General features: G+C 39.6%; 1 protein-coding gene across 2 annotated transcripts in view; it reads right to left on the bottom strand.

Annotated features, from left to right (window-relative positions):
* Positions 1 to 26152, bottom strand: part of ELMO1 (engulfment and cell motility 1) — a 311383-nt gene that overhangs the window by 196025 nt on the left and 89206 nt on the right. For both annotated transcript variants that reach the window (XM_027891987.1, XM_027891995.1), the window contains exons 8-9: positions 16822 to 16857; positions 8281 to 8380 (exon numbers count right to left, since the gene is read on the bottom strand). In XM_027891987.1, the coding sequence (XP_027747788.1) occupies positions 8281 to 8380; positions 16822 to 16857 (136 nt within the window). The remainder of the gene's footprint in view (positions 1 to 8280; positions 8381 to 16821; positions 16858 to 26152) is intronic.

The raw sequence follows: 26152 nt of genomic DNA, 5'->3' as shown, positions 1-26152 counted from the left end.
CAATCATGTTTTTTGTGTGGAAAACTTAGGAAAGGACAAGCAGACTACCTCTCATTCTCTCGAGCAGAAACCTGTGCAGCTAGTTTTGTCCAAACAAATACCGAGGCTTAAGGCAAATGTTTCAAAAGAGAAATTTAGATCTAGCTTTCTGGCAAAACACATTCTAGATAAACATGTCTTTTTTTCCCCCTTGCTGTTACCAACAATGCTGAAAGCTCTTTCCAGGTTACAAATTAAAACTTTGTTGGTGATCGTTTATCAGGACAACCAGTTCCATAACTCTGTCTAGAGTCCAGCCTTGCATTAATAACCTTCACTTTTACTGCAAGCTGCCACAAAAAAAATGGCACATTAATTAAAACCAGGTCTGACCTCTGCTGTTTTGCAGTGTGGCAATGACATGCAGTTTTGCAGTGTGGCAATGACACTCATCTGCAGAGCCAACACAGCTGGGCAGTAAGATGTGGCAACACGTGTTCTTCCATATGCTGCCAAGTCCATGTACCTGGCTTCCTGGGAAGAAACCTGCCTTCTACTGATGCAGGAAGCAAGAACTGCCTGGGTTTTCTTTGAATGAACTGATACCAGCATTGTCAAGATGAAAGGTACCCAAGAAAGCAGAGACAGACAGAAGAAATGTGCTGTGACCACAGTTATTTGCTCTTTACAGCCAAATAACAGTCTACAGTGGCCCTATCTCAAGTTTGATATATTTCTTCCAGAAAATACGGAGCACACGCCTCTTCAGTACTCATGCTACAAGCTGCTAATGTGGTTTTACTGTTTCCGATTCTGAATACTTGCTCAGATCTAGGCATTTTTTCCTTTAGGAGGAAGAAAGACATGCTCTAGGCTTGGAAAAGCTATCCTGTAAAATTCACAGTTAAGTGTTGACATGTGGACAATGGTATTGTTTTGCGCTTGTGGCATTTTAAGTAGTACTGAAGGAGCAAAACACCCTTTCTGCAACTTTGTCTGGAGACAACAACAAAGGTGGGACAGATTATTCTAATCTGTTACACCACTGCTGTTTGTTCTGCTACTTAGTTTGTGTTACCACAGCAGGAACATACTACTCCAAATGAAGCTCAGAGAATATATACGGACTTTATTTTCTGTGAAGAACCAACCTATGTATGCATGGAGAACAGGAGGAAAGAAGCAACTCAGTTAGCCTTTTCCTACTCCGGACTTTGAATATCTGCTGCCATCAAGTCCTAAGCCCAACTAATATTTATATTAGGATATGAAGCACAATGTGTTGTTTAGAGTAACAACCTGTATCTCAGAAGCACTGTGCTACCCTACCTCTCTTAATGGTAATCCAGGTGTGTTTTGATGCTTTGCAGCCAGAGCTGCCAGATGTCCACAAGGCCTACGATAGGGACAGTGTATGCACAGAGCAACTCTGCACTGCTCACACATTCAACCAAATGCACCCTGGATGCCTCAGTTATCAGGCATCCATGAATCAATGGAATACAGTATGTCCAGACTGTGTCCCAACTTGCCAGACTTTTGTCACCTCTTTAGAAGCCCTGACACATACAAATGATTCTTGGTGCAGCAGCTCCTTCAAGTGTCAGTATTAATGCTTTACTGGGATAAAACATATTCATATGAGGTGCTGCAGAAATGTAACAGTATAGATAACTGGAACCTCAGCCTAGGCAAGGCTGCCTTAGCCTTATTTATCCTTCTGACCTTGGACCATAACCTCTGTTACTCATAAACAGTAACACAAGGTATGAAGCTGCCTTGTGTGTTTAAAAAAAAGACATATCACACTGAACCTAGATGCAAAACATCTGCTGGGTAACTTGCATGTCAAGCTATATAAATTCATAACCACCTTGCTAAAGCATGAAGTCTGGTCAGAAATAATAGGTTTGTCTACCCTGAAAAATAAGGCATGCAAGTTCCAGAGGGAGCAAAATTACATCAAAAAGAAATTCTATTACCACACTTGAAGTTCTGGATGTAGGGAAAAAAAGACACCCTTCTTGAGAAGAGACAGGAATGAACAGGAGTTCAAATTTGTGCTATTTCCTGTTTTCTGCTTATTGACCATTCCACACAGAGAGGGCTTTTGACATTCAAAAATAATCCTCTCATATAGGTGTCTCTCATTAAGGATAAAACTATTTCTTCAGCAAAATACCTGTAACCTTAATAACTGCATAGTCCTATTGGGACGTATATAGCCACATACAAAGGAAGTGTCTGGGTGCTTAACTTGCTACCAATTTCAAGGGAACTTAGGAATCAGAATCCCTTTACACATTCAGCTCCAATCATCTGATTAAATAGGAGCTAAACATGTAAATTGAGGGTAGATGAGAAACTTATAGCAAACTAAACTACATAATTTGATTTCTCTTCCCAGTTCAGCATTACTTAAAGCATAGAAGAGTATCAAAAGTTTAAAAAAAATGAAAATAATAACAATAATAATAAAACCCAAAAAACATGCCAGGAATAAAAACTACATAGGGAAAGAACAGTGAAGGAAACAGATCTGATTTTCATTATATATATTCATTAATTATTTGCTTGGACTATTTTGTTGTCAGAAATGTACATAAGAATCTGTCTATGTTTTGTTCTCTTTTAAGTTCCAATGCACAGTAAAATTTTAAAAGGTGCATATCATTTTAAAGTAAGGCACTGGAGTTGCACTTGACTACAGGACATGACAGCTGCAACACACAACAATACTTTCCCAGCCGCCGCCCCATTTTCCTGCACAATACATTTTGGAAAGCAGAATAAAAATCCATCGTTGTTAAGACTCTGCATCACACACTTGAAACAGCTATTACATAAATAATTCTAAGAGGTTTTTCTTTTTAACTATCTCAACCAATACTACAAACTTTATTTCTCCTCTTGTAGGAACTAAAAATGGTGGTAACAAATTTCTACAGTGTATTTTGTCTTGGTTTAGGAATGGCATTTCCCATTAAAACACCCCAAACCATGCACCATTCATTCCCTCCCCCTTCCCAGAGTGGGCTGGAAAGGAGAATTGGAGGCATAAAAGGTGAACATCCTGGGGTGAGATAAGAACATTTTACTGGGCACAGCAAGGAAATAAGAAAAAGAACATTAACAGCAACAATGTTAGTAACAGGGCATACAAAAGAGGCGAACAATTCACATGTGAATGCTCACCACGCAGAAACTGGCAACGTATGAACTGCCTCCATGTTATCCTGACCGAGAAAGAACCCATTGCCCCATCCCTGGCAGCGATGTGAGGTGGTTCAGGACAATCTCCGAGTCCAGTCATATCCCCTCCTGGCTACTGCTAAAATTAACTCTGTCCTAGCCAGAACCAGGACATTATCCACCCCTCATTCTATACCATTTATGTCATGTACAAATCCTGCATCTTCCAACTATACATATTTATAATATAGTTATAGATATTATATATGTTTATAAATATTTTTGGGGTTTATCTACCTAAATATATGTTCAAACATATATATAAATGTTTATGTATTTATACCTCTATTATAAATATTTATCTATACAGACACACGCAGGGGTATTATTTCATAGTCATAATCAATGACCACCCCTCCAAGACATCTGTTGAGTTCATTTAGTCCATGACTGTGGGTTCTTTCCATCCCAGCCATTTTCCAGGAGGGCTGGTGTGCTGTCAGCTGGTTGCAAGTCGCATCAGGAGCTCATGACTGGTGTACCTGGAGCAGTCCATATTCATTGTCCATGTTAGTGGCATACAGTGACAGTTTTATTCAGCAACTAGTATTATATAATTCAACATTACAGATTGTTCTCACATGGAGAATCAATGGAGATAGATTCTGCCCCTACGTATCTTGATGGCATCAGGATCTATTTTGCACCAGTGCCTTATACTCTTGTAGGTCTGATGTGGCACTTCCTCTCTAACTTGACTGAATCTTTCAAATCTGTCCCCAGTCTTGGACAGTCTTTCCCCAGCTGAGACACAGGTCAGTAGGGAGGAAAAGAGATGATCTTTCATTTTGCCAGAGTCATCTGGTCACCTGAAGCACTGTTTGTCCTCCTTTCACTGACATTATTTCCAATGAGTTGGTGTACAGTGATGGCGCACTCTGTACAAACTCCTGTCAAATGGATTGTGTACACTGAACCTCATCTGGATCTACAGGGGACTGCTCATTATTTGAATCATTATAGTTTACCTCCAGCACAGATAATTCCCTCAGGTACTGGACACCTTTCTCCATGGTGTTCTACCTGCTTGGGCACACTACAAGATCACCCTTGAGAGACTACCTTTCCCTCATGCTTTACAGGAGTCATCTCCAGAGGCTGAGCATTTCTGTCCTCTTCCCAGTCCCCTTGTCAATGCCCACATCCCAGGACAGGAATCCTAGTTGCTTTGCTTTACTACCATCTAGTTTCATATCATGGGCAGCTATATCCCAGTATTAGAGCAGCCAGGTCAGTAGAGGCTCACCCTAATGGAGGCTGAAATCTTTTCACATATCTCACAGCTTACCTGGGGATAGGGACCAGGTGATTATCTCTGGCCCTGCCTCTCCCTCCTGTTCTGAGGGCTCTGCTCCCTCCTTATCCCTCACTATGTGAACTGATTCGGTCTTGAATTTCTTCTTCTGTAGAGGGGCAATTGCTACCAGCATGGATTGTTCCTCTGGTTCAGCTGCAGTTTGAGTGGCCACAGTGCCTGCTTTGCTTTTCCTCCCTTCCCCCTGAGTGTGCTGTCTAGTACTGAGCAGTATCCAGTAAACAATAGCCAGGGTCCAGCATACTGTATAACTCTGAGCCTCACTGGAACTGCCACAGCATTTTTCATTCAAATTCAAATATTATGCCACTTTTTCAAGGTCCTATAGTTGTTCAGGAGTGAACTTCCAAACCATTGGAGTTGTCAAAAGCTGGGCCATTTTCTCCCACATTCCATGACACTCATGACTATCCATCTTCACAGCAGATCTCTGGAAGATCCTCTTTAAAATCTATTTTGTAACTCTAAACATGGTGTGGACCATAGTGAGGAGACATGACAGATGAGCAACACAGCATGCTTTCCTTAACATCCAGAGGAAATTCAAAATTCTCAAAAGCTGTTGTAACAGGCCTGAAGGAGAAAAAATGGTTGAAAAGCTAGAAAAGATCATCCTTCCCTGTTCTCCCTACAGGCTGAGCACAAGTATTAATGGACTCACAGAGGTAGCACCCAAGGTAAGGGTAGCAGAGCAACAGTGAACACATATCCAAAATGATCCTCACTGCCCTTGATTTTATCACATCATAAACTGCCAACACATAGTACAGCAAAAAAAATCCTGATCCCTCTCCCTGCTCTGAAAAAGAACATCCAGATGGGCAAATAGTAGGTATAAGGAAACATATATGGTTTGATACCTCAACCACATGAACAGATCAAGCAGCATTGTGATCAGTGGCTCTGGACCTCATAAAACAAATGCTTACATCAAATCTGTTTCCATCCTGCTCCAGTCAGATCTGCTGTTATCTTCATCCTTTGTGCCCCACAGTGGGCACCAAATTAGGTTTACAAATGGCATTCCCTAATTTAGTGCTACCACTGAGACTCTCCAAACCACACTGCTGCTCGCTCACTCCCCCATCCTCCTTCTTTCCCCCCCTGTGGTGGGCTGGAGAGGAGAACTGGAGGCACAAAAGGTAAGTGTCATGAGCTAAGAACAATTTACTGGAAACAGCAAGAAAATAAGAAAAAGAACAGCAACAGCAACAATATTAACAAAAGGGGATATAGGAGAGGCAAACAATTCACATGTGAATGCTCACCACATGGAAACAGGCAATATGAGAACCGCCTCTACATTACCCTGACCCAGAAAATAACACAAGGTGCCACAGAATAACTTTCGGGTCCCAGCCATGCCCCCTTCTGGCTACTGCAAAAATTAGTCCTGTCCTTGCTGGAACCAGGTCAGTTTTGATATTCAATTACCGTGACTTTTTCTAAGAACTGGGAATCCCAATCCTTTAGGCAACTATGGAAGCTGAAAATTGTATCGTCACAAGCAAGAAAAAGGTCTTGAGAGAATCTGCACATCATAAGGAAGTTTTTTCAACTGATGCTGTTTTCCCTCAAGATAAGCAACAAAGCTCTCTTTGAAAGCATCAATTCTTATTTGCAGGAGTTGGAATAGCAGTCTTTATGTACCCAAAAGGTGGGAACAAGTCTGCATCCAACACCAAAGAGTTAGTCATTAGAAGCAGTCAAGGGTTCTCCTTGAGATCTCGTCCAGCTTTTACATTTTTAGGTTAAAAACATTCAAGAAAAAAGTTCAGGCTAATTCCACTCCATTCCAATTTAGCTTTCATTGAACATGAAAGACAGCTTCAAAGGGTGAAAGCCCTTGGTTTGAAGTTCCCCCTCAGCTAACAGAAACTTATCATCTCTGGTATCCATCCTGTCAACCACTTGAGCAAGCCCATCAAGAACCTCAAGTGGCCTGTCAAAAGCCAAGGTCCGAGAAGCAAGTGAGAATGAAGCTGCAGATTGCCGCCAGAGAGGCATAGTCCAAAGGTTTGCCCTTTGCCCACACTGCCCCACTGAGGGCTCTGATGTTTTGGCTCCCAACTCCGCTCAGATCAGGACACACCTGTGCCTCTTTCCTCTATTTCTGTCATTCTTTTTCCTTCTGTTTCTCTTCTAACTTTCCTATGCTTCTCCTTGGTCCCTTTCTTGCTCACCAGTTTCACTTTTGGTTATACTTGCCAGTTTTGGTTTTCATAGGTACTTTAAGAGAATACTTTTGTTTATGTCTTTTACTTTGTTTTTTAAATTGGGTCATTGTCCAAGGAAAACTATGGAAGTGCCAAACAGAAGAGATAAGCCGTTAAACAGGGGTGAACACAACACTTTCTTCTGCCATTAAAATACAACCCACAGGGCAAAAGATGTTGGTAAAGTTAGACAAAGACAATAATTTTGAGTCACTAAGGAAGTAAATTGATTTAAACTAATTTTAGCAAGTTTCTTCATATGCTCCTTAGTAGGCTGCCTTAGCAAATAAGACATTCTGGGCTTGACTTTGTATCGCTTGCAATCAGTTAAAAAAACAGTTGTAGAATTTTCTTTGCCATGAAAAGATAACAATAATCATCACCATCATAAGCTATCTAGACTGCAAGATTGGAAAAAACAAACAAACAAACAAACCCTCAATGCCAATTAAAAAAAAAAAAAAAAAGATCAGTTATACTATTTTTCTTATAAATAGCATCCAGCATTTTTAATGACCAAAATTGATAATGATAATGACCAAACATTAGATACAATGTATCTAATGCTCTTTTCATAGTTGATTCTTCTTTCACTTTTGGTAACAAAAGTAAATTTATACGTTCCTTTGGTGATAACAATTTTCTAACCAAATTTTCTAACCACTCTGCTAAAGTGACAGCATCTTTGCCACAGATTATATTAATTCCATTACTGCTTCTGATATTATTTTAATGCAGTAATTGATATCTTTTGAACCTGTACAAATGCATTTTAACTTATAATAAATTCTGAGTTCAATCTGGTTTGAAAATGCTTTGTAAAGAAGCACGATGTGGTTTCTGTTTTGTTTTGGTTTTTTTTCCCACGGTAAATTAAAAGGGTTACATGAGTAACAAAACCTTTTTTCTGAAGTCTGTTACATTTCTTTACCTAAAGAGCACTACCATGTTTCTGCTGCTTTTGTGCATCTCTTACACGCAAGAAAAAGAAAGATCTGTTGCAAATGGTGGAAAGATCTGCTTCAAACCCACATAACTCAAGATTCAGGGGTCCAGAGTACAGCTGGATAAACTTAGCAGATATCATCTTAATTTCAAATTCTCTTCTTCCCATATCCCCCAGAGCAAAGATTTCAGAGCTGGGTTTTTTTTTCCTAGAAATAAGGCATTACTTATATTAGTTTACATTAAATCAAAATACTAATTTTTTCCTTAATTGCATTGTAATCTGCACAGGGAGGTCACATTATATCTGAGTAAGCAATTTCTTGTGTAATAAGCCTAATACTGTTTTGATCTCAATCCTCTCCAACTGATTTCCACAGCAGCTGGGCCAGATTCTGCAGATACAAACATTTATAGTTTGAAGTAGCACTTTAATCCCGGTTTCCTGAACCTTTTTTTTTTTTTTTTTCCGGGGGGGAGGAGAGGGAGAAGGAAGAAAGGAAAAACCCAAACCACAACTCACCTCAAAAACTTAAACTGATATAGAACAGATAGCATTGATTACAAATTTACCTTTTTAATGAATGCCACAGAGAATGTATCCCACGATACAATCCCATGATCCATCAGCTCAACAAATGCAGTCAGTGTAAAGGACAACATATCTCCAAAGCTGCAAGAGACAGGAGTCATGACAACATTTACCAGTAATGCAGCAGGGCAATGACCGAGGGAATAAAGCGAGGGAATAAAGCAGCAGGAAGCTTTCAGAAAGGCAGGAAAATGAAGCCAATTAGGGACTAAGAGGTAGCAGAAGAGTAAGAGAGGCCGTGCAACAGACAGTCTTCAAAGCAATTTAGCATGGACAACAAGAATTGTCACCTGGAAGAAAGCAGTTTTGTAAGAGAACTAATCCCCAGGAGAACAATGCGTGCAAGACTCAAAAAATTAAACTTTTCTTATAAATTCAGAGATTTAGATCTAATGGAAGAAAAGAAGTAAACTTTTCCCTTAGTACTTATGAAATCCTCCTAATTGAAGACAATATAGAGGTGCCATGTTTTGATACCTCTGTGGCAAGTAGATTGGCATTAGAGCATTTTTTATTCCTCCTCTCACAAGGAAGCAAATATATTTTAAACATGCACCAGAAGAGATTATATATCTTAAACAGCATTTTTTTCTGACCATTAATGCCTTGATTGGTTTCTTTAAACCTGAAGATGCATCTCCTTTTCTTTATCTATGGGCAACCATATCAAGTGAATTGCAAAGCTCCTATAGTTTATCCAGATGTGCAGTTAAATTGTTTAGGGTTTGCAGGCCACTACTCTGCATTTTAACCCAGCAAATTTGAATGAACTCAAGTAAATTCAAAATGGGTTTAAACTCAACATAGATAATATGCTCTAACTTGACTAGCTACACAAGAATCTTTTACATTAAAAACCAGCTTTTAAAGATTAGCTTCATTTCTATGTGTAGTCAGGGCACTTGAATAGTCAGCAGCCACAAGGATTTCAAAGAAGCCCTTCTTCAGTGAGGTAACTACTCAATACAAACAGCAGCTCACAAAGCCTGAAAGGGAGTGGAGTATTACCTTTCAGGGCATGCAAACCGCCTTCAAGGTACTCTGCTACTAAACCATTAGCAAGTAAAAGCATACAATCAAACAGCATGAATAGTCCCAGTGATTTTAATGCAACAGATAACCTAATGAAAAGACAAAATAAGAAAAAAAAACCACCTCCATCAGATTAGAACTGCAAAGCTCAGTATGTTGAAAACCTGAGTCTTGTACTAAAGCCATAGTTAATCAATGTAATTGGTGTTCCTTACCGTGTGATTTGCTATCCTACTATCCTGCATAAACCCAACACAAATAAGTGAACATCCACTTCCTACAGAGGAATGAGGCAGAAAAATCACTTTTAATGTAGCAGCTCTCATAGCTGGATTTGATTTAATCTGGCATTTAGAGATTTTTGATGGTGAGATGCAGCTTTTAGTGGTCACATCATTTAGAAAAATCTTGTTCATCACATCTCCCAAGATACCCTCCACTGAAAAAAACCTTGCCATTCTTGACATTTTGTGAGTAAACCCCCAAAAAACCCCAAAACACCTTTCCCTTCCACAGTAAGTAGGGGTATACACAATGGCTTTGATTATTTATGACAAAATTAAAAAACTACACCGAAGAGTAAACAAGAAAAATCGTGTCTCTAAAATAATCTGTTGTGATTCCACAAGGAATATTTTGTTCAGAAAATAAATGATCTGTAGGTTTTGGGGTTTGTTTTGAGGGGTAAGGGGGTTATTTGTTTCTTTGTTTTGCTCTTTTTATTTTGCAAATCGTTTAAGAATTACATTAGACTAAAAATGTTATCATTACCATTCCAAATAACTGAGGATTTAATAAGACATGACAGTAAGACTGCAGAAAATTTAATCATCTCCAGTCCTGTCATGTTCCCCAATCCATTCCTTTTGCATAAAATGGTTACTTATGAACTCACAAATAAAACAGCACTCCTAGGAAAAGCTTCCTTCTAAAAGTTTGCACCAAATTCTAATGCATCTTCATGACAGAATACTTCCACAAATACACGGAACATTGATATAAGAACACAGACTAAATTAAATTCAAATAATTTTTTTAAAAAAATTAAAAAGGTAGGCCAAATAGGTTGAAAATACCTTTCTCAAAATTAAACTAAGCAGATAATTTATCTCTGCTAGAGTTTCTCATATATTGTTTTAAAATTTAGTCAGTTAACCTGTATTTACTACATGAATGCTGTACATGAAAACTAATTCCCATCAACAACAGATATAGTTGAGAGGGATGACTTAAACTACACTAAACCTGTGCATGGATATTTATCTTCAGAACAGCAGTGGCTGGAATGGAAAAGAATTAAACTAGTCTGGATTCAACAGTCTCATTCAGTCTTCTCATCAACAGACTCATTCAGTCTTCTCATCAAAACTACTGATCAAACCTGCCTGATTAATACTGATTAATCCAGGCTCCTCCACAACTTTGGAGGGAGAACTGGGTTGATGGAGATGGCAATACTGGTTTTAACATATAAATCTGTTTTAAGTAGATCTGACAATGATACAATCGTTTGGGATCCAGAAGGTGAAAGTACTTTTCAACTTAAAATGGTCAGATACCCCACCAGGTGTCACTCCAGTAACTCTGCCTCAAATAATTGAGTGAAGAAGTGAAACACTGGGACTAATCAGTCAGCAAGAAATACTCCAGGTCTGTGTATTATGCAGCACCACAAATACATACTATATACTTCTAAAATTTATAGTTATACACATGCACCTGCACACACGTATATTCTAAATGGTACGGCAAAAATTCAAAAGCCCGGCTTAAAGGATAAGCATTAGGAACAGCACTGCTAAAGATGAAAGCAATTTCCAGGGTGACTAGAGCAAGATAAGGATTAAAGCATCTGGAGGAGGAAGGGAGGGGTATTGATTCATTGTTAAGTGGTAAAACACAAGCAGATAGGTAGAAATAGAGTTTCTAGCAATTAATTTCAAAACACACATGCACAGACGCACTCATACTATTAACAGCACAAGGCACAACAGTTCTGTAAATATCAAACCCTTGCTGCTCTGGTAAAATGACTTAAGAGTTTAAAGACAATTCCTGATAAAGGTGCTTTTTAATGCTTGTCATGGCAGCAAGAAGGGAAAACAATCACAAAGATGCACTGTGTAATTGCAATTTTGAGTCTCAATACCTGACATCTAAATGATGTGGGCTTTCTGCCAAGCTACTTCTTTCTACAAGCCCTTCTGAATACTGTTCAGGGCTCTGGCTTTTAGGTGAGGACACCTGATGGAAGTTTCACTGTTCTTTGCTTACTCCCCACTTCACTGTTGTTAGATCTGGACATGAAGCATCTCCTCACCCACAGGAGCTCTTGGCAAAAGCCTCTTAAGCAGCAGAAAGCCGTGGTTTGGAGTGCTCTCCCAGCATGAGCCATTCCAGTGTGGATGGATGGCCATGTTCTAACAAACAGCCTGTGGCACCTCAACCTCTCTGACAAACCTGACTGAAGAGTAAGTCAACAGTTGCACTTTATGTCTCTAGGCTTTAGAGAAATATGAGGTCAAAGCCTGTCAATTTACATTCCTAAGAATTCTCTGCATTCTTACCTTAGGAAACTGTGAAGGAAGAAAACCCAAAAACCTCAACATATTTTCATACTAGTTTTTCTTTCCTAAATATAAAAACGACAGGGATGTGCATATGATCCTGATTACTTCACCTCTCTCTCACATGCCTTCCTAGTATCATTTCTATGTGCTAAACCATCTTTTTATTCCATGTGCTTATTTTGTAAGATGCCTAGAGCAATTTGAATTTCTTCTAATAATAAATTAATGGCACTACAGCACCAAAATCCCCTAGATTTTTTTAAATTAAAGAAAAAAAATCTCATTCTATGTTTTACACACATACCAAAATGAATGATTTCATTGCTATTATGGAGGGGGGAATATTCAGTTGTTCAAATGATTACGTAAATCAAGATAATTAGTCAGGTTTAGCTGTCATATGGTAAAATAAACAAACAAAAAAGGTGTAGAAGCTTTTACCAAGCTAGACGGAGTGTCACATTTTTTATATGAAAAAAGCTGCACAGTAAAACCTGGAAATTAACTGTTGCCTTTCTGTCGCAACCAGGATACAGTGAACGGCCCATTAAGATGAGAAGCCAACTTTATGCAAACCACTTTTTATGGGCAAAACCGAATCAAAGCTGAGCTTAATTGTGCAAAGGGAAGGCAGCAAAGAAAAAACTTTAATGGGACAGGAGATAATGAGCGTAGCAGCCTACTACTAAATGCAGGAGTTAAGGTAGCAGTTAACTTTCAGTCCCTTATCTGTGCTCACAGCCTAATACTGGGCAGCTGAAAGGCCTGACATCACTGAGGTCAACATCAAAGAGTAGGAACAGCTTTTTAAATTGGAGCTGTCAAGGATAAATGACCATGAATAAATTTAAACAGGGGAGCAGAATATACCTAATCATCAGAGGACAAGGGCTCTGGAAAAGCCAGGGGGGCAAGAATCTAACTAAGTCTAAAAAGAAGACTGATGATGTAGCAGGTTGCTCTGCCAGCATGGTGTGAACAAGTACCTTTTATATTGCTATAGCTCCTTTTCCCTGCTTCTACGCTGCTCTGTTTATTCAAGCAACCTTTCCAGGGGAAAAGCTAAACAACCGTCAAATCAAACTAGGAGTAATCAACTTGGTGGTCTAGTGGTTAAGGACGCGGTGCTGTCACCACTGAGGCCCGGGTTCGATTCCTGGTCAGGGCCACTCCCCGGGCAGATGGAGCTCGTTAGCCCTGTAAGGCAATCCATCTACGTCCTGAGGACCTCGCTGACACCGTCCAAGCTTGCTTGGCCCCGGCAGATGAACCTTAGGATTAAAGAGTGGGCTCAGTTCCGTGCACACTGTGTCTCACCTAAAAAATCCAATGCACAGGCTGGAAGGTGTAAAGACCTTCCCCAGATCTTTGTTCGCGAAGACTGGCCATTATATTATTATTATTATAACCAACTTGGTACTTAGTGCAGCTGAAAACCACGGAACAATCTGCATAGTAGCTACCCTATTTTTCTAGATAATTACAGGAAATGCAGATAACTGTTCCACTGCAATTGACACAGGTTTTCTTTCTTTTTCATAGTGCTAAGCACTACTGAAATATTTCTTTGTGGTACAGTTTCAGTGCGTTCGCTAAAAAGGATCAGTCTTCCATTCAGGAACCTCAAATAGCTTTGTAACCCTAGTATCAGGGCTTCTTTAAGCTTGAAAGTTGATTCTGATTAAAGAAAACAAGGTGTGGCTTTTAAACATAACTGTATCTATTCTTAAATAAATCCAGGTGCAGATTAAGGAATATCCTTAATCCACTTTGTCATAGTTCTGATTTTAGCAAGGAATTTTTTCTTTCCCTTCCCCGCCCCCCCCCCATCCCACGCGTGTGTGCTCTGTGGGTGAGCCATAAGGTAAAACAAAAGAACTGGCCTGGTCCACTAAATGGCCGAGACATTAGTCTCCTAGCAATGAAGGGGGAGGAATTGGGGAAAGGCTAGGGTGTGTGGGTGGAAGGAGGTGGGGTTTGGGGGTTGGAGCTCAGCTCTGGACCTGGAGGGGAGCCTGCTGCAAGCTGGAGATACTGCCTGGTTTTCTTTCTTTGTCTCTTTCCTGTCGGAGGGGAGTTTTGCTGTTGCTCTCGGCTCAGCTGTTGCTGGCTGCAGGCCCTGCTCTACAAAGCACACTAATCAGCTGAAGTTTGTGAGTTTTCTTCCATTGGGAGAACTTTCTGTTTTATTGCTGTTGTTTTTCCTTCCCCTTTCCACCCCACCCCCCCACCTGGCAGCAGCCAAGGATCTCACAGCGCCGCCTGGTGACGGGCACTGGACATTACAAGTTCTGCTCCTCCAGTGATCCAACAGCGCCACCTGGTGACTACTATAGGACACTACAAGTTCTGCACCTTCGGTAATCCAACAGAGCCACCTGGTGAATGGTACAGGACATTACAAATTTTGCATCTCCAGTGACCCGACAGCGCCACCTGCTGACTGTGGCTGGAACTGCACCAAAGGGTGCTAAAAATTGAACTATTTAATTTCCCTTTTGCCAGTTTATTGGTTTTGTTCTTGAAGGGGATTATTGGTGGGTATAGGAGTATTGCTTGGTTGTTTTACTTTTTTTGTGTGTGTGTGTTCCTGTTAATACACACATACCTTTTAATAAAGGGCTGTTATTTTTTCTCTTTTCCATAATTTGTTTTCCTTCAATCGGAGCCTCTTAATTTTGGATTTATAATTGCTTAGAAAAGGAAGTTAGGGTCTTTTTCTCCTAATCCATCCTCAGCAAAAGACCTTTGCCTCATTTAAACTGGGACACACTTAAAGGTACATTAAGCATAGGAAACTAGCCCAGAGGAACTATTACACACTGAAAATGTGATTAGAATTACTTTTTCTCTTATTCTCCATCTTTTAATTTCCTGGTTTTGTTCATTTCATAATAATTCCATTAAATGGACTACTTTTCTTAAAAGACAAGGAATGACTAAACAGGAAAGACAGCACTCTCCAATCAGCTTGGTTTGACTGCAATTCTGAACTGCAATGCAAATGTCAATTAATTTTTAATTTCACTGTCAGATACAACGGGATAAATAGAATCCCAAAACAAAATGGAAACACCTACAACTGAAAAGACAGAGAAAAAGGAAGTCACATTTTAGCCAAATTTCCTTTAGTGTAGAAAGCAATTAAACAAGGCCCTTCTGTCAAAATCAGGTTTTAATTAGGCCAGGCTAGCATGTGTAAGCTACCAGAGTAAAATGATATATTGTCACTTTATGATGTCATCCTGTACATCCCAAGTACCTTTTCTTTTTTTAAATTAACCTTTGGTTTCTTTGCTTCTTTAGTTAAGAAGACAGCAGGTGGAGGCTGGAAATCATTATAGTTTAGTTCATTATATCAAACTCTGAGGGGTTTTTTTTAATAGTTCTTGTTTCACTGAATCTTTTCTCACTAATACATGGTCGAAAAAGTCAGGATGTTCAATAACTGCACTCATAGAGCACTAGTGTATACAATATACTTTCAAAACACATAGGCCAGCTTCCAGAACTATTGGTTTCACATCCTGACCAACGGCTCTGGTATCTTTTTCAGCACAAGTCCCATACTCAATACTTTCCATTATAATTGTATCACCTCACATACTAATGCTGGAATTCAACATATTGAACTGTGTACCCCTATGTAAACTGAAGTTTCTACTGGCAGTATTTGACTTTCAAAGTTAAGTTCCTGGCTGCAAGGGCACACTGCCAGCTCATTAGTCAACTTCTAGTTTCTTCTCTGGAGAGCTGTTCCCTAGTAAGTCAGTGCCCAACCTGTTCTGGTGCTTGAGGTTATCCCTCCCCAGGTGCAGGAACTTGCCTTCATAGAACCTCACTAGGTTTCTCTCTGCCCAATTCTCCAGGTTATCAAGGTCTCACTGAGTGGTAGCACAGCCTTCAGGTGTCATGCTGCCAAGGTAATGCTTCAGGCTGATGCTGCCAAGACTTCCATAAGCCTCATGCCCCTTTCATAATTTTCCTCATAATATAAGTTTTTCTATTATGAATTGGGTTACTTTGTACTAGTTTGAGAAAGTGAACTCAGAGGAAGGATTTAAATTTTGCTGCCAAATTCATTCTTACTGTATAATTTATTTATTAGGCAATGATTTAAATATAAATGTTTCAGAAATTGGTTTACAGAAGATTTGTGAAAGTATGATTTAGAATGGGTTTGGATGGGGAACTGCATTTCCACATGATAAATCACATCGAGCTCTCAGAGTGACAGACATACACTTAATTGATTTTTCTTTTGCTTCCTTGGGTTTTATACTTGAGATGTCAAATTTGCAAGCCAATCAAGATATTAGAACATCTCTTGGGGTTCCGATTTATCAAAGCCTGTGCTTAACTTCAAGCATGCAGAAGAATTCCATTCCAAATCATCAGGGAAATAGACAGGCTTTTGAACTTTCTGATATGATGCCCTTTACTATATTACAGTTTTCCTTTATGCAGGAATCTGCAACGAGCATTACCTGGGACCAGTAAGTAAAAGGAACTCAAACTGGCACAATGACTCTTACTTTCATCCTACTAACATAAACCATTAAAATTGCCAACTATCAAGCACAGGAGCCAGTCAAATTCCGAAGGGGAATTGGGAAAGGTAGGGAAATTATTTGTTTGCTGAAATTAAAAAAGGAAACAAAGCAAAAGCCTTATTTTAGAAATAGTAAAAGCCTTTGCAGAAGTTACAGAAATGAAACACTCATTCCACGGGCAAAGCAAAGCAAAGGCTTCATCAGAAATTTTTAACAGGCATCAAAGAGCAGAAAACAGAGAAGGTTGAAGACTTGCAGAATGGATATGCACAGTTGTATTTACATATAAAGATTAGCAGGAGGGCCTGAACTCAGTCATGCAAAAGAAGAGGTAGTATGCAAGGTGAAGATCTAATCAAGTTCTTACCAGGGCTTCATTATCTTCTGTAATTTCTGATATCGTCTGCAAAATTAAAACTTGCACGTGAGGAAAAACACTTTAAAACATCTGTACTCTAGTTACTGCATACATCCCCCCCATGCTTGATTCATAAAATTCACAGACAGACATACAATTAGAGACAGTACATTGCTAACAATTTGCTGTGAACAGAAACATTTCAGTAACTGGTTAAGAACATTCAAAATTAATGTCAAATATTTGTTTGGAATATTTGCGTTAACTTCTGTTAGGAAAAAAGCATATCTGGACATCCTAAATTAGTTAAGTATTTGTGTAAAAAGCCTTTGGTACAAAATAGTAAAGATTCAAATAGTAAGCATTTTCTGTCCTGTTGTTATGATATGTAGTCCATTGCCTGGTGAACTCATCTACTTGTAGTCTCCATTACTAATACTGATGTCAGAGTCATCAGCATCATTGAAAGTTGTGTAGCTAGAACCAATATAAACCAAAATCATGACCTTTTTAAGTCAGGGACAAGTTTCCTATTGGTTTCAAAGAGTGGCAAAGAATGTACCCTGGGTTTTTAACAACAGAGCTGCAATTATTCAACAACTCCAAACCACCTTGCACTGCCAGCTTAATGAATACACATAAATACACTTCAGCAATGTTATTTCAACAGAATGTGTAGACTGATTCATAGCTCTTTTATTCTTAAAATTCACACACCAATGGACATGCCTAGCCCCATGGATCTGAATCCACCCATTGAGAAAGACAATAAGGTGCTTAAGAATGTCACTTACTGACTCAGATTCTAAGAGGCCAAGGTACCAATCAGACATCAGTGTGATGCTCTTTCACAGTACCTTCCAAAACACTTGGCTCCTGCTTGCAGCAAGAGGTTTAACATCCTCCACAAGTTTTTTTACTTAGGCATTTCCTATTTTCCACCAAGATATAGACTGTTGTGTCTCCTTCATGAACCAGAGGCTATGGCATCACATTACTATATTCAAGAAACTGAAAGCCAAGTGTTAAGGGGAGGAAGGGGTAGAGGACAAATGAGTGCATTTAAAAGCTGCAGCCCACTAATTGCAATTTGCAATTTATCCTCCTGCTAATAACTGGCTTCAGAACTGCTGATTATGCTACTAAGCAAGCTGAAGAAAAAAACTGTCACTGGAAAAATGGCATCAAACATAAATTCTTTTATAAACATAACATAAAAAAAGGGATATAGAAGGAAATAATAATTTAAAAAATCTATCTCTCCTACGTAACCTCATCTTCTGTCTCCTAAATCTATTTCAGTTTTATTTCAGAGGGTTGGGCTGCAGTTCCACACTGAGCAGACTAGTGTTCAAAAGGAGACTACAGAGGTCCCTCTTTCCTCCCTGCACCTTCTCACCAGGTCTTCCCCTTTGCACTTGCTGTCACAGCAAGATGCACAGCAATGCCATTCAGCTCACAAGAGCTCAAGGACTCCAAGCTCTCCAACCACTGATTCAGTTCTCTCCCAGCAGCTAGAAGGTTTTTTTTCTCTTTTAGGTACAGCAGTAACCTCCTACCTTACATGTCCCTCTTTTCAAAAAGGACCAGTCTCAGGGAGGGCAGCTTTTAGGCTGGCTTGCGTAACCATCAGTGGAGAAAATACAAAGAGTACATCACAGGAACAGTGATTTAAAATCCTAGCTAGCTGTGAGATGCAACGCTCATGCCTGAAGATGCTATTGGCACAGTTTACCATGTATCCAAACATAGACTGGGCTACAGCCTCACTCAAATTACAACAGTGACAAGATTTTCTTCTTGTATTTTGTGGATTTGGTTCTTTTATGCTACAACAGCTATTTGTGCAGCCAGTAATAATGAACAAATAAAAGCATCCTCATTATCAGACAGTCTTGAAAAGCAGGGGGAAATACCCTCAACATGCTTTTATGAGCAGTAAAGTTCAAAGTATTTTCCATAGTAGGAGATTCCAGCTTCATCAGAATGTCACTCCTGTGCTTCTGCAAATGCAATGCTTCCTTGCTGTGGCAGACTGCTAAGCCACCAAAAACAATCACCACCAGAAATGGGTTTTGTCATCTCCCAAATGTGCATGGATCCTTGTAACCTTCTGCAGCATGTCAGCCAAAGTTCATAGCACTCTACTGAGACCAGTTTTAAAAAGAGCTGCTTTTCATCCAGGTACTGACTTCGGCTAAGCAGCAAATAAAATTGGTGCTGTGTTTGTCTGATAGTGAAACAAGTGTGGTGTTTGCCAACTGGTAGCACTTCAAAGGACAGACTGGGTTTTGTCAGAGGTTTTCCCCATAGGCTATAATCAGGAGCATTTTCTCCATGACTGAGACACTGATTAAAGAATAAAGGTCTGAGGCCTAGAACAAAACATTTAGACATCAACTCTCTTAACATTTACAGAACTGTTATCCATCGTGAGTTAACTGGCAATCAGTTAACTTGATGTCAGAAGAAGTGCAAAGTGAAAGAAAAATAAATTTAGAATAATGTGCAGAAATAATTGAATTATATTACTTTTCTGTTGAAGTAATATAAAGAAAATTTTTACTCCAGAGCAAGGATAACCACTGTACTAAACCACACCATTTCTACTGATCTCTGTTGCTTTGGTGTGATTAGAGCAGGAATCAATCTAGGACATCAAATGTTGCAGCAACACAGGACAGCATGACTACAGATAGACTTTTACCACTGAAGATGGTAAAGAGGCTGTTCTCTAAAGGAATGTGTGCTATTTTCATCCATCGTCAAACCAAAAGATAATAGAGAAGGACCTGGCATGAGCAGGAGTTCCTCTCATATTCACCCACAGACCATGCAAAACTCACTGCTGAAGGCGTAGCCAAGCTAACTCTTCCAGCAAGTCAGCCTGGAAAGGAACTAAGTACAGTCTGCCACCTCCATCAGCTTTCCTCTTTCTATATATACATAACTCTTGTTTATTCCAGAGGGCTGACTCTGTGGTAGCAACCTAACAGTTCCATAAAACCCTTCTTGGTGAGTTACCACAGGTATGGTCAAAAATGCTGAAAGCCTTACCAATCTAGACACTGTAATTAGCTCAATACTTATATTTATCTTTTTTTTTTTTTTTTTTAAAGAAACCATCCCTCAATTGCACTTGCACAGGGGACAAAACCACGGCCAAAGAACAAACATTATGAGGGTAAATTAAATAGCAGTTGTGAAAGGTTGAGATTCTACAGTGGTGAAAGGCAAAAACAGAGAGCAATTTTTACACAGGGAGAAATCTCAAAAGAAATGCCAGCATAATGCAAAATCAACATGAATGACAAATTACTGGGTTAGACATTTTATTACCATGATATGTTCCCTGTTTGGCCTCAAAGGAACTTTGTGATACTTCCAACTGAATCCCAAGGAGCAGCAGTTCCCTTTGGAATTCCCCAAGACATACAGACTAACTACTTGCTCAAATACTGCAGATTAAATCTCTATTAGCTTCCAAAGGAGAACAGCTTAGCAGGGACCTGACCAGACCAACTCGTATCTGTTCACGTGTAAAAACTGCTTACAAAGACCAAAGATACCTCAAATCTAAACCCCAGCTGGGGTAACCTATAGTGCACAATAAGGGATTGTCTGCACTGGGAAGAACAACTAAAATGTTGTGCTATTGTGGAAGCCAGTGTGGAGCCACTGGACCTAATGATACCAAACAGTCAAACCACTTCACCACAACAAAGGTTTCCGAGCCTGCACTGTTTAAACAAGTGCAGAATAGTATTAAAATGCCACTTAGGATAAAAGCTCTTCATGCAGTATGACCCCAGAGAGGGCCACTATCAGCAAATGTAGAAGATTTCACAAAAACTTTCTCCTATACAGAAAAACTGATGGGATGATGAATGAATGACCTGCTAACCACAGTAAATCACTGTGGTGTAATGGAGTAAAGTAGTTTGGCTACTGCTTTTCAGGCAAACACAGGGATAGCACAAATTCTGGCTAACAGGCAGTGTTTAGGAATACAAAAAGACAAATACATGAGTACATATTTCTGGCTAATGTCTGTAGCAGGTGTGGCTATCACATATAAATTAAGTCTGGGAAACACTCTGGCATGAGGTTGAAATAATTTGGATGAAATTAGAAAAATTACTATTAAGTTATGCAGCAGTACTCAGAGTCCTCACAGCTACCACAGTCCAAGAGACAAAAACATTCTGGAAAGTCGTAGAAGGGGAGATTTTAAGCTCTTCCCCTTATTTTTGCCGGTTTTTTAAATACTACACTTTTGCCTAGATTTAACAAGAACAAAAAAAAATTGGTTTTGTCCACCTTGGTAGTCTGGAGAATATTTGGAAATATAAATTCACGGCTGGAATCACTCTTTTTATTACATTTTACAGAAGCGGTTGCCAAAGAAAACCCAGTAAACTGTCTTCTCTCCTCGTTCCCTTTCCTGTCAACAGGGTTTTGATATCACCACTTAACAGCGGTCATTTAAATGTTAATATTCCCAAACACCGACAAAGCAAGGAAAACAACCCTAGAGAAAAAGCATTTAGGGTGGGGGGAGTGCAGGAAGCAGCAGCCCGCCCTCTCCAAAGATGTGATCTTTGACGGTTCAATCTTAGATGAGGCTTTTATCTAAAACATACAGTGTGTGCTATGTATATGTAAAGGATATGAGAAATTACTCTTGTGTGTGCTGAGAGGGAGGGTACAATCCAAGTTTGAAGACTGATGGGGAAACAAAGCCAAAACAGAGCAAGCTGGAGAAAAGTAAACCAACAAAAAAAGCCACTCCAAAATGAAAACTTACTCCACTTGCTTCCTTTATGGAAGCTGCACTGAAAGATGGTGTTGCAGCCTTTTCTCATTATCCTACCCTTACTATCTCCACAGTAGCATTACCTGATTTTATATACTCTTTTGGATTTTTGCCTCATAAACAACAGTCATCCTCTCCCGACATTACAAAAACAGTAAGAATCGAAGATTCCATAAAACCCCTGTTGGACAAGAATTGATTTGGACAGCGATGTTGGATTAAGTAATCCATGCTTCCAGGTGAAGCTTCACAGAAATGGTTGTGAAGCATTGGAGCTGACCAAGAGAGGGAGCAGGGAACACACAGTAGCCAGGAAGGGTGGAAAAGGACTGCTCTTTATACAGTGGCAAAAACCTACTAGTTTAGTATTGTTCATATCCTCTGAAAATTCATTTTCCATTTATCTGAGTTGTGCTTGCACAACTGTTCTCTGGGGCAACGCTGTGAGCTCCATCAGGGAAGTGAACTGGGTTAAGGAATACGGTATTAAAAGTAGCCTTTACTGTCACTTTTCATAATTGACACCAATTTTCTAGTCCAGTTTGGTAGGAACAGTACTGGCATAACTCTTCAGATGAAGCAGGACAGGAACAAGTGACTGTGAGCAATGCCGGCTTAAATGTTCTGACAGCACTACTGAAATACTCATCAGACTGGGATGGAAAAAACTATCAGCAGGTATGTGAGCAACTGTCCCAAAAAGTGTGTTAAAGTCGGAATAATTCCACACCAATCCGTCTCCATTTTTCCACTGTGCTGGTATACAGTATTATCTCTGTAAGACAAGCCAAGAGCTAGAATTTCATGGAACAATGCAATTTGTCCTTAAAGCATGCATGACTGCTGTCTCAGAGACTTCCAGCTGTACAGCCGCCAACTCTACAACCACATATGCTCAATAGAAGGCTCCTCTTAGTCAAGACTCAAAAAACATACAAATATACATTTATTTAGAAGCTTACATGAACTTGATCTGGCTGCATTTATTATTTCCAATAGGAAGATGATAAAATTTAATAACTGTCACAATTTAAAGCAAGTGGGTTTTTTCTCCAATTTGCACACTAAGCAATTACAACTATCTTAAAATTAAAACCAGGTTATCGGCAATCTTGTCCAAGCAGCATCAACTAATGGGGTCCTGTGCCATGGCTGTACGACTATAAAGCTGCTCAGCACAACGTCATCAATGAAGTTGAAGTCTGGAGAACAATCTTCTCAACAGCAGTAGAAACAGTTCTAGTTACTGAAAAGACAGCTAGGCTTACCATAGTCTCAATTTTTTGGCAAAAACTATGTGTTATTTCAGCCAAGTGACAAGTGATAGCGATCATGATAATATCAATTAAAAAAATGCTGAAAATTCTGTATAAGTCTTCTTCCTTTTCTTCCCAGTCATGAGATGATGATGATGATGATGATTATTATTATTATAAAAAATAAATATAGATTCCTTTTATCTACTCTCTGGTCTTTTACTATTTAGGCATGTGAATTACATTTCCTTTTCTTGCTTTATAAGGCACTTCCTCTGAGAGTCTGTCTCAGTCACACAACTCTTCTGATACATCAAGAAAAACCCCTATAACTTTTCCAGTCTTCTGCTACATCAGAAAGACAAGATTTTCTGAAATACAAGTTCTAGGCTTGACTACTTAATGCAGCTCTGAATGAGCAAACTATGTTAAGTCAGATGGGCAAGGAGACATGACTCTCTCTTCCAGCTTGGTTCCTGAACATATTTTTCAACAGTCATTAAGACAACTAGGACTTAATAGGATTGCTCTCTTTCTGACTCATAGCAGTCTGGAGTGGGGAAGTGGAAGCAGGACACTCTTACACATCCCCTTTAAATTGTCTGTACGTCCAGCCAGACGGACTGCCTATTCAGCTCCTCTTAACTAGGTATGAATTGGCTTCAGATAAAAATTTAGTATTAGGACTGCTATGGAAATCTCTTTCTGAAAAGTCCAAGAAAAGGAAAATAACTGTGTGTGCACACCCGCCCCACTCTTTGGTGTTACAAATGCACGGTCTGAGAAATTATTGGATAATTATAAAGTGAAATCAGTATTTACTGTTTCTTCATGACCTGACTCGTCTTGCAGTCTCTGCTATAATTTATAGATCACTTGAACCATAAAAATAAACATAAAACCATCTATTTTTTTTTTCTTTTTCAGTTAGTAGGAGACTCATAGCAATGCTGTGGAATCAAGAACGAGCCTAAAGGAAAAATAAAGATAAGCCATCTCAATCAATAAGATCAAGATACATGTGGACAGTTTGTGAGATACGTTGCATCTCCGCTCATATAAATATACTCATATAGACAAGATGCACTGTCAGCTTCATTAGGGCCTCATGCACCCTATAATCTGCTTACCACCAGCTCCTATGGCTTTGTTCCAGCACAAATCATGACTACAGTATACTTGCTCTAAGCAGCAGGCACTTGAGGAGATCTGGCCCAAATTATGGTAACTACACATAGTATTAAAACCACTTTTGACAACATACACAAAATAAAAATAAACTCTCTCAATTTCTTATTTTTCAGCAAGAAACTGGAAAGGTTATTCTCTAATACATTCTAATTTTCTTCAATATTCAGGAATATAACATTTGGAAAATTAACAAGGAAATACTGTTAGCTCTTGTCAGCTTTTTATATTACTAATTCTTTTCATCACCTGCAACATGAAGCAGAAGTAACTAGAAATCCAGGGATTTTCATTCTCTTACTCTTGTCACTGTAATTTTATAGTCATCAGCTTCACTGGAATAATGACTAAGCGACACAATAAATAAAGTCAACTATAAATAAAGCATAGGCCTCTTCCTTAGTGAAAGTTATGTAAAAAGCTGGAGTCTTGTTTTCCAGAGGCTGCCCACTAAAACTTGATTACACACTCAAATTATAAATTAAAAGCTGCCTCTAACAAGAGTTCCACGTGCAAAGAAAACCTCAGAGCAACTTTGCACTGAGCATGATGGTACTTTTAGTGAGCACTGCCTGCCCCTTTGGGGAAAATGGACAATAAAGTTTAAATTAACAAAATTCACCGATTTCTAGCACAGTTGCAGCACACCGTGAGCCGAGGCACCACTCAGCCTGGGCTTACAAATGCAGGGCAGTTCTCAGCTGCATTAACCCATGGGCAGCTGGGAAAACATATAGAGGGGTATGTCCCACCTCTGCTGACCCCCTCGGGGTCTTAATGCCAATACCCAGGGTGCAACACGAGCAGAGACAGCCACTCTCACGTTATTTCACAACACGCCTGCTCTCAGGCTGTGGCTCAGTGATGCACCTAAGCTAATGTAGTGGTCTGTTGCCACAGAAAAGGGGCCCTTCCTGCATCCACTCGTGCCCATTTCCTCTCTTGCTTCTTCAAGTCCCAAACCAAGCAGAAAACTAAATCCCCAAAACAGAATTGGTACTTTGCAACAAGCTAACAAGGCTGGATTGCCTTTGTAAAACACTCAGAAACCAGAACCTGTTCCAGGAAGAAAGTAGGACTGGGCTGAAGAGCTGGGGTTAATACACAAGTGGGAGAAGAGGGGAGGAAGCTGGACCATCTCTTAGCAGCATCAAGTCATTACGTTTCTTACAGCCCTATGGTTGAGCCTCATTCAAACAAGGCTGGCTCAACATGAGTAACTCAGAGGTGGCCGTGGTAACTCCACAGTGAAGATACACCTTAAAGGTATCTTTACAAAGTTGTTGCCTTCTAAAACTGGGCCATCAAAGAAGTTTCTGCCCCTCTCAGAAATTTCTATCCTCATTCCTCCTCTAACACCTGCCTCCTGCACTTTATAATGCCAATATAACTGTTAAGGTAGGTTCACCTATTGACACTTGAATGATTATGGGCAATTACTGATGCAAGGTAAAGGAGAGAGAAGAATTTTCCTTCTGGAGCATTTCGGTGACCTAGTCAGCCACACAGACCACAAGGCCACATTGCTGAGGATGCTCAGCCCAGAGTGGGAGCTAATGGCAAAGAGACCTTCAGTGTGATTTGTGTGCTCAGCAAGCATCTTGCAGGGGACCTCTTATTAACAGTACTCCAGAGGGTCCAAGAGAAAACAGGAACAGAGAACATAAGAGGACAACTGACTGACCTCAGTTGCTTTTCCTTTACAGTCTAGGGCACCAAAAAAACCTCCAAAAAACAAAAACACACACAAAAAACCAAACAAACAAAACCACAAACCCCCCAACCAACCCCCCCAAAACACAAACAAAACAAACAAACAAAAAAACACCCAGTCAAGCAACAAAAAAAAACCCCACCAAACCAAAAACCACCAATTAAAAAAAGAAAAAAAAAAAAAAAAAAAAAAAAAAAAAAAAAGCCAAAACCAGCCACCCAAAGAAATGGTTCTTCAGAGGTAATTTCTCTGTAACCTCAGTTTGTTGACATGGCAGGAAATGTCAGACCCTGAAGAGGGGGAACAGGTTCAGCAGCTTGAAGTCAGATGAGAAAAGAAAACAGCAGCACCATGGCAGGCTTTGGC

This window comes from Empidonax traillii, unplaced genomic scaffold (assembly GCF_003031625.1).
Source record: "Empidonax traillii isolate 1590-97213 ecotype Southwest subspecies unplaced genomic scaffold, ASM303162v1 scaffold14:size4059594, whole genome shotgun sequence".
In the NCBI taxonomy this organism is placed as follows: domain Eukaryota; kingdom Metazoa; phylum Chordata; class Aves; order Passeriformes; family Tyrannidae; genus Empidonax; species Empidonax traillii.
Note: the sequence above shows the minus strand (reverse complement) of the source record. Positions and strands in the feature narration are given on the sequence as shown.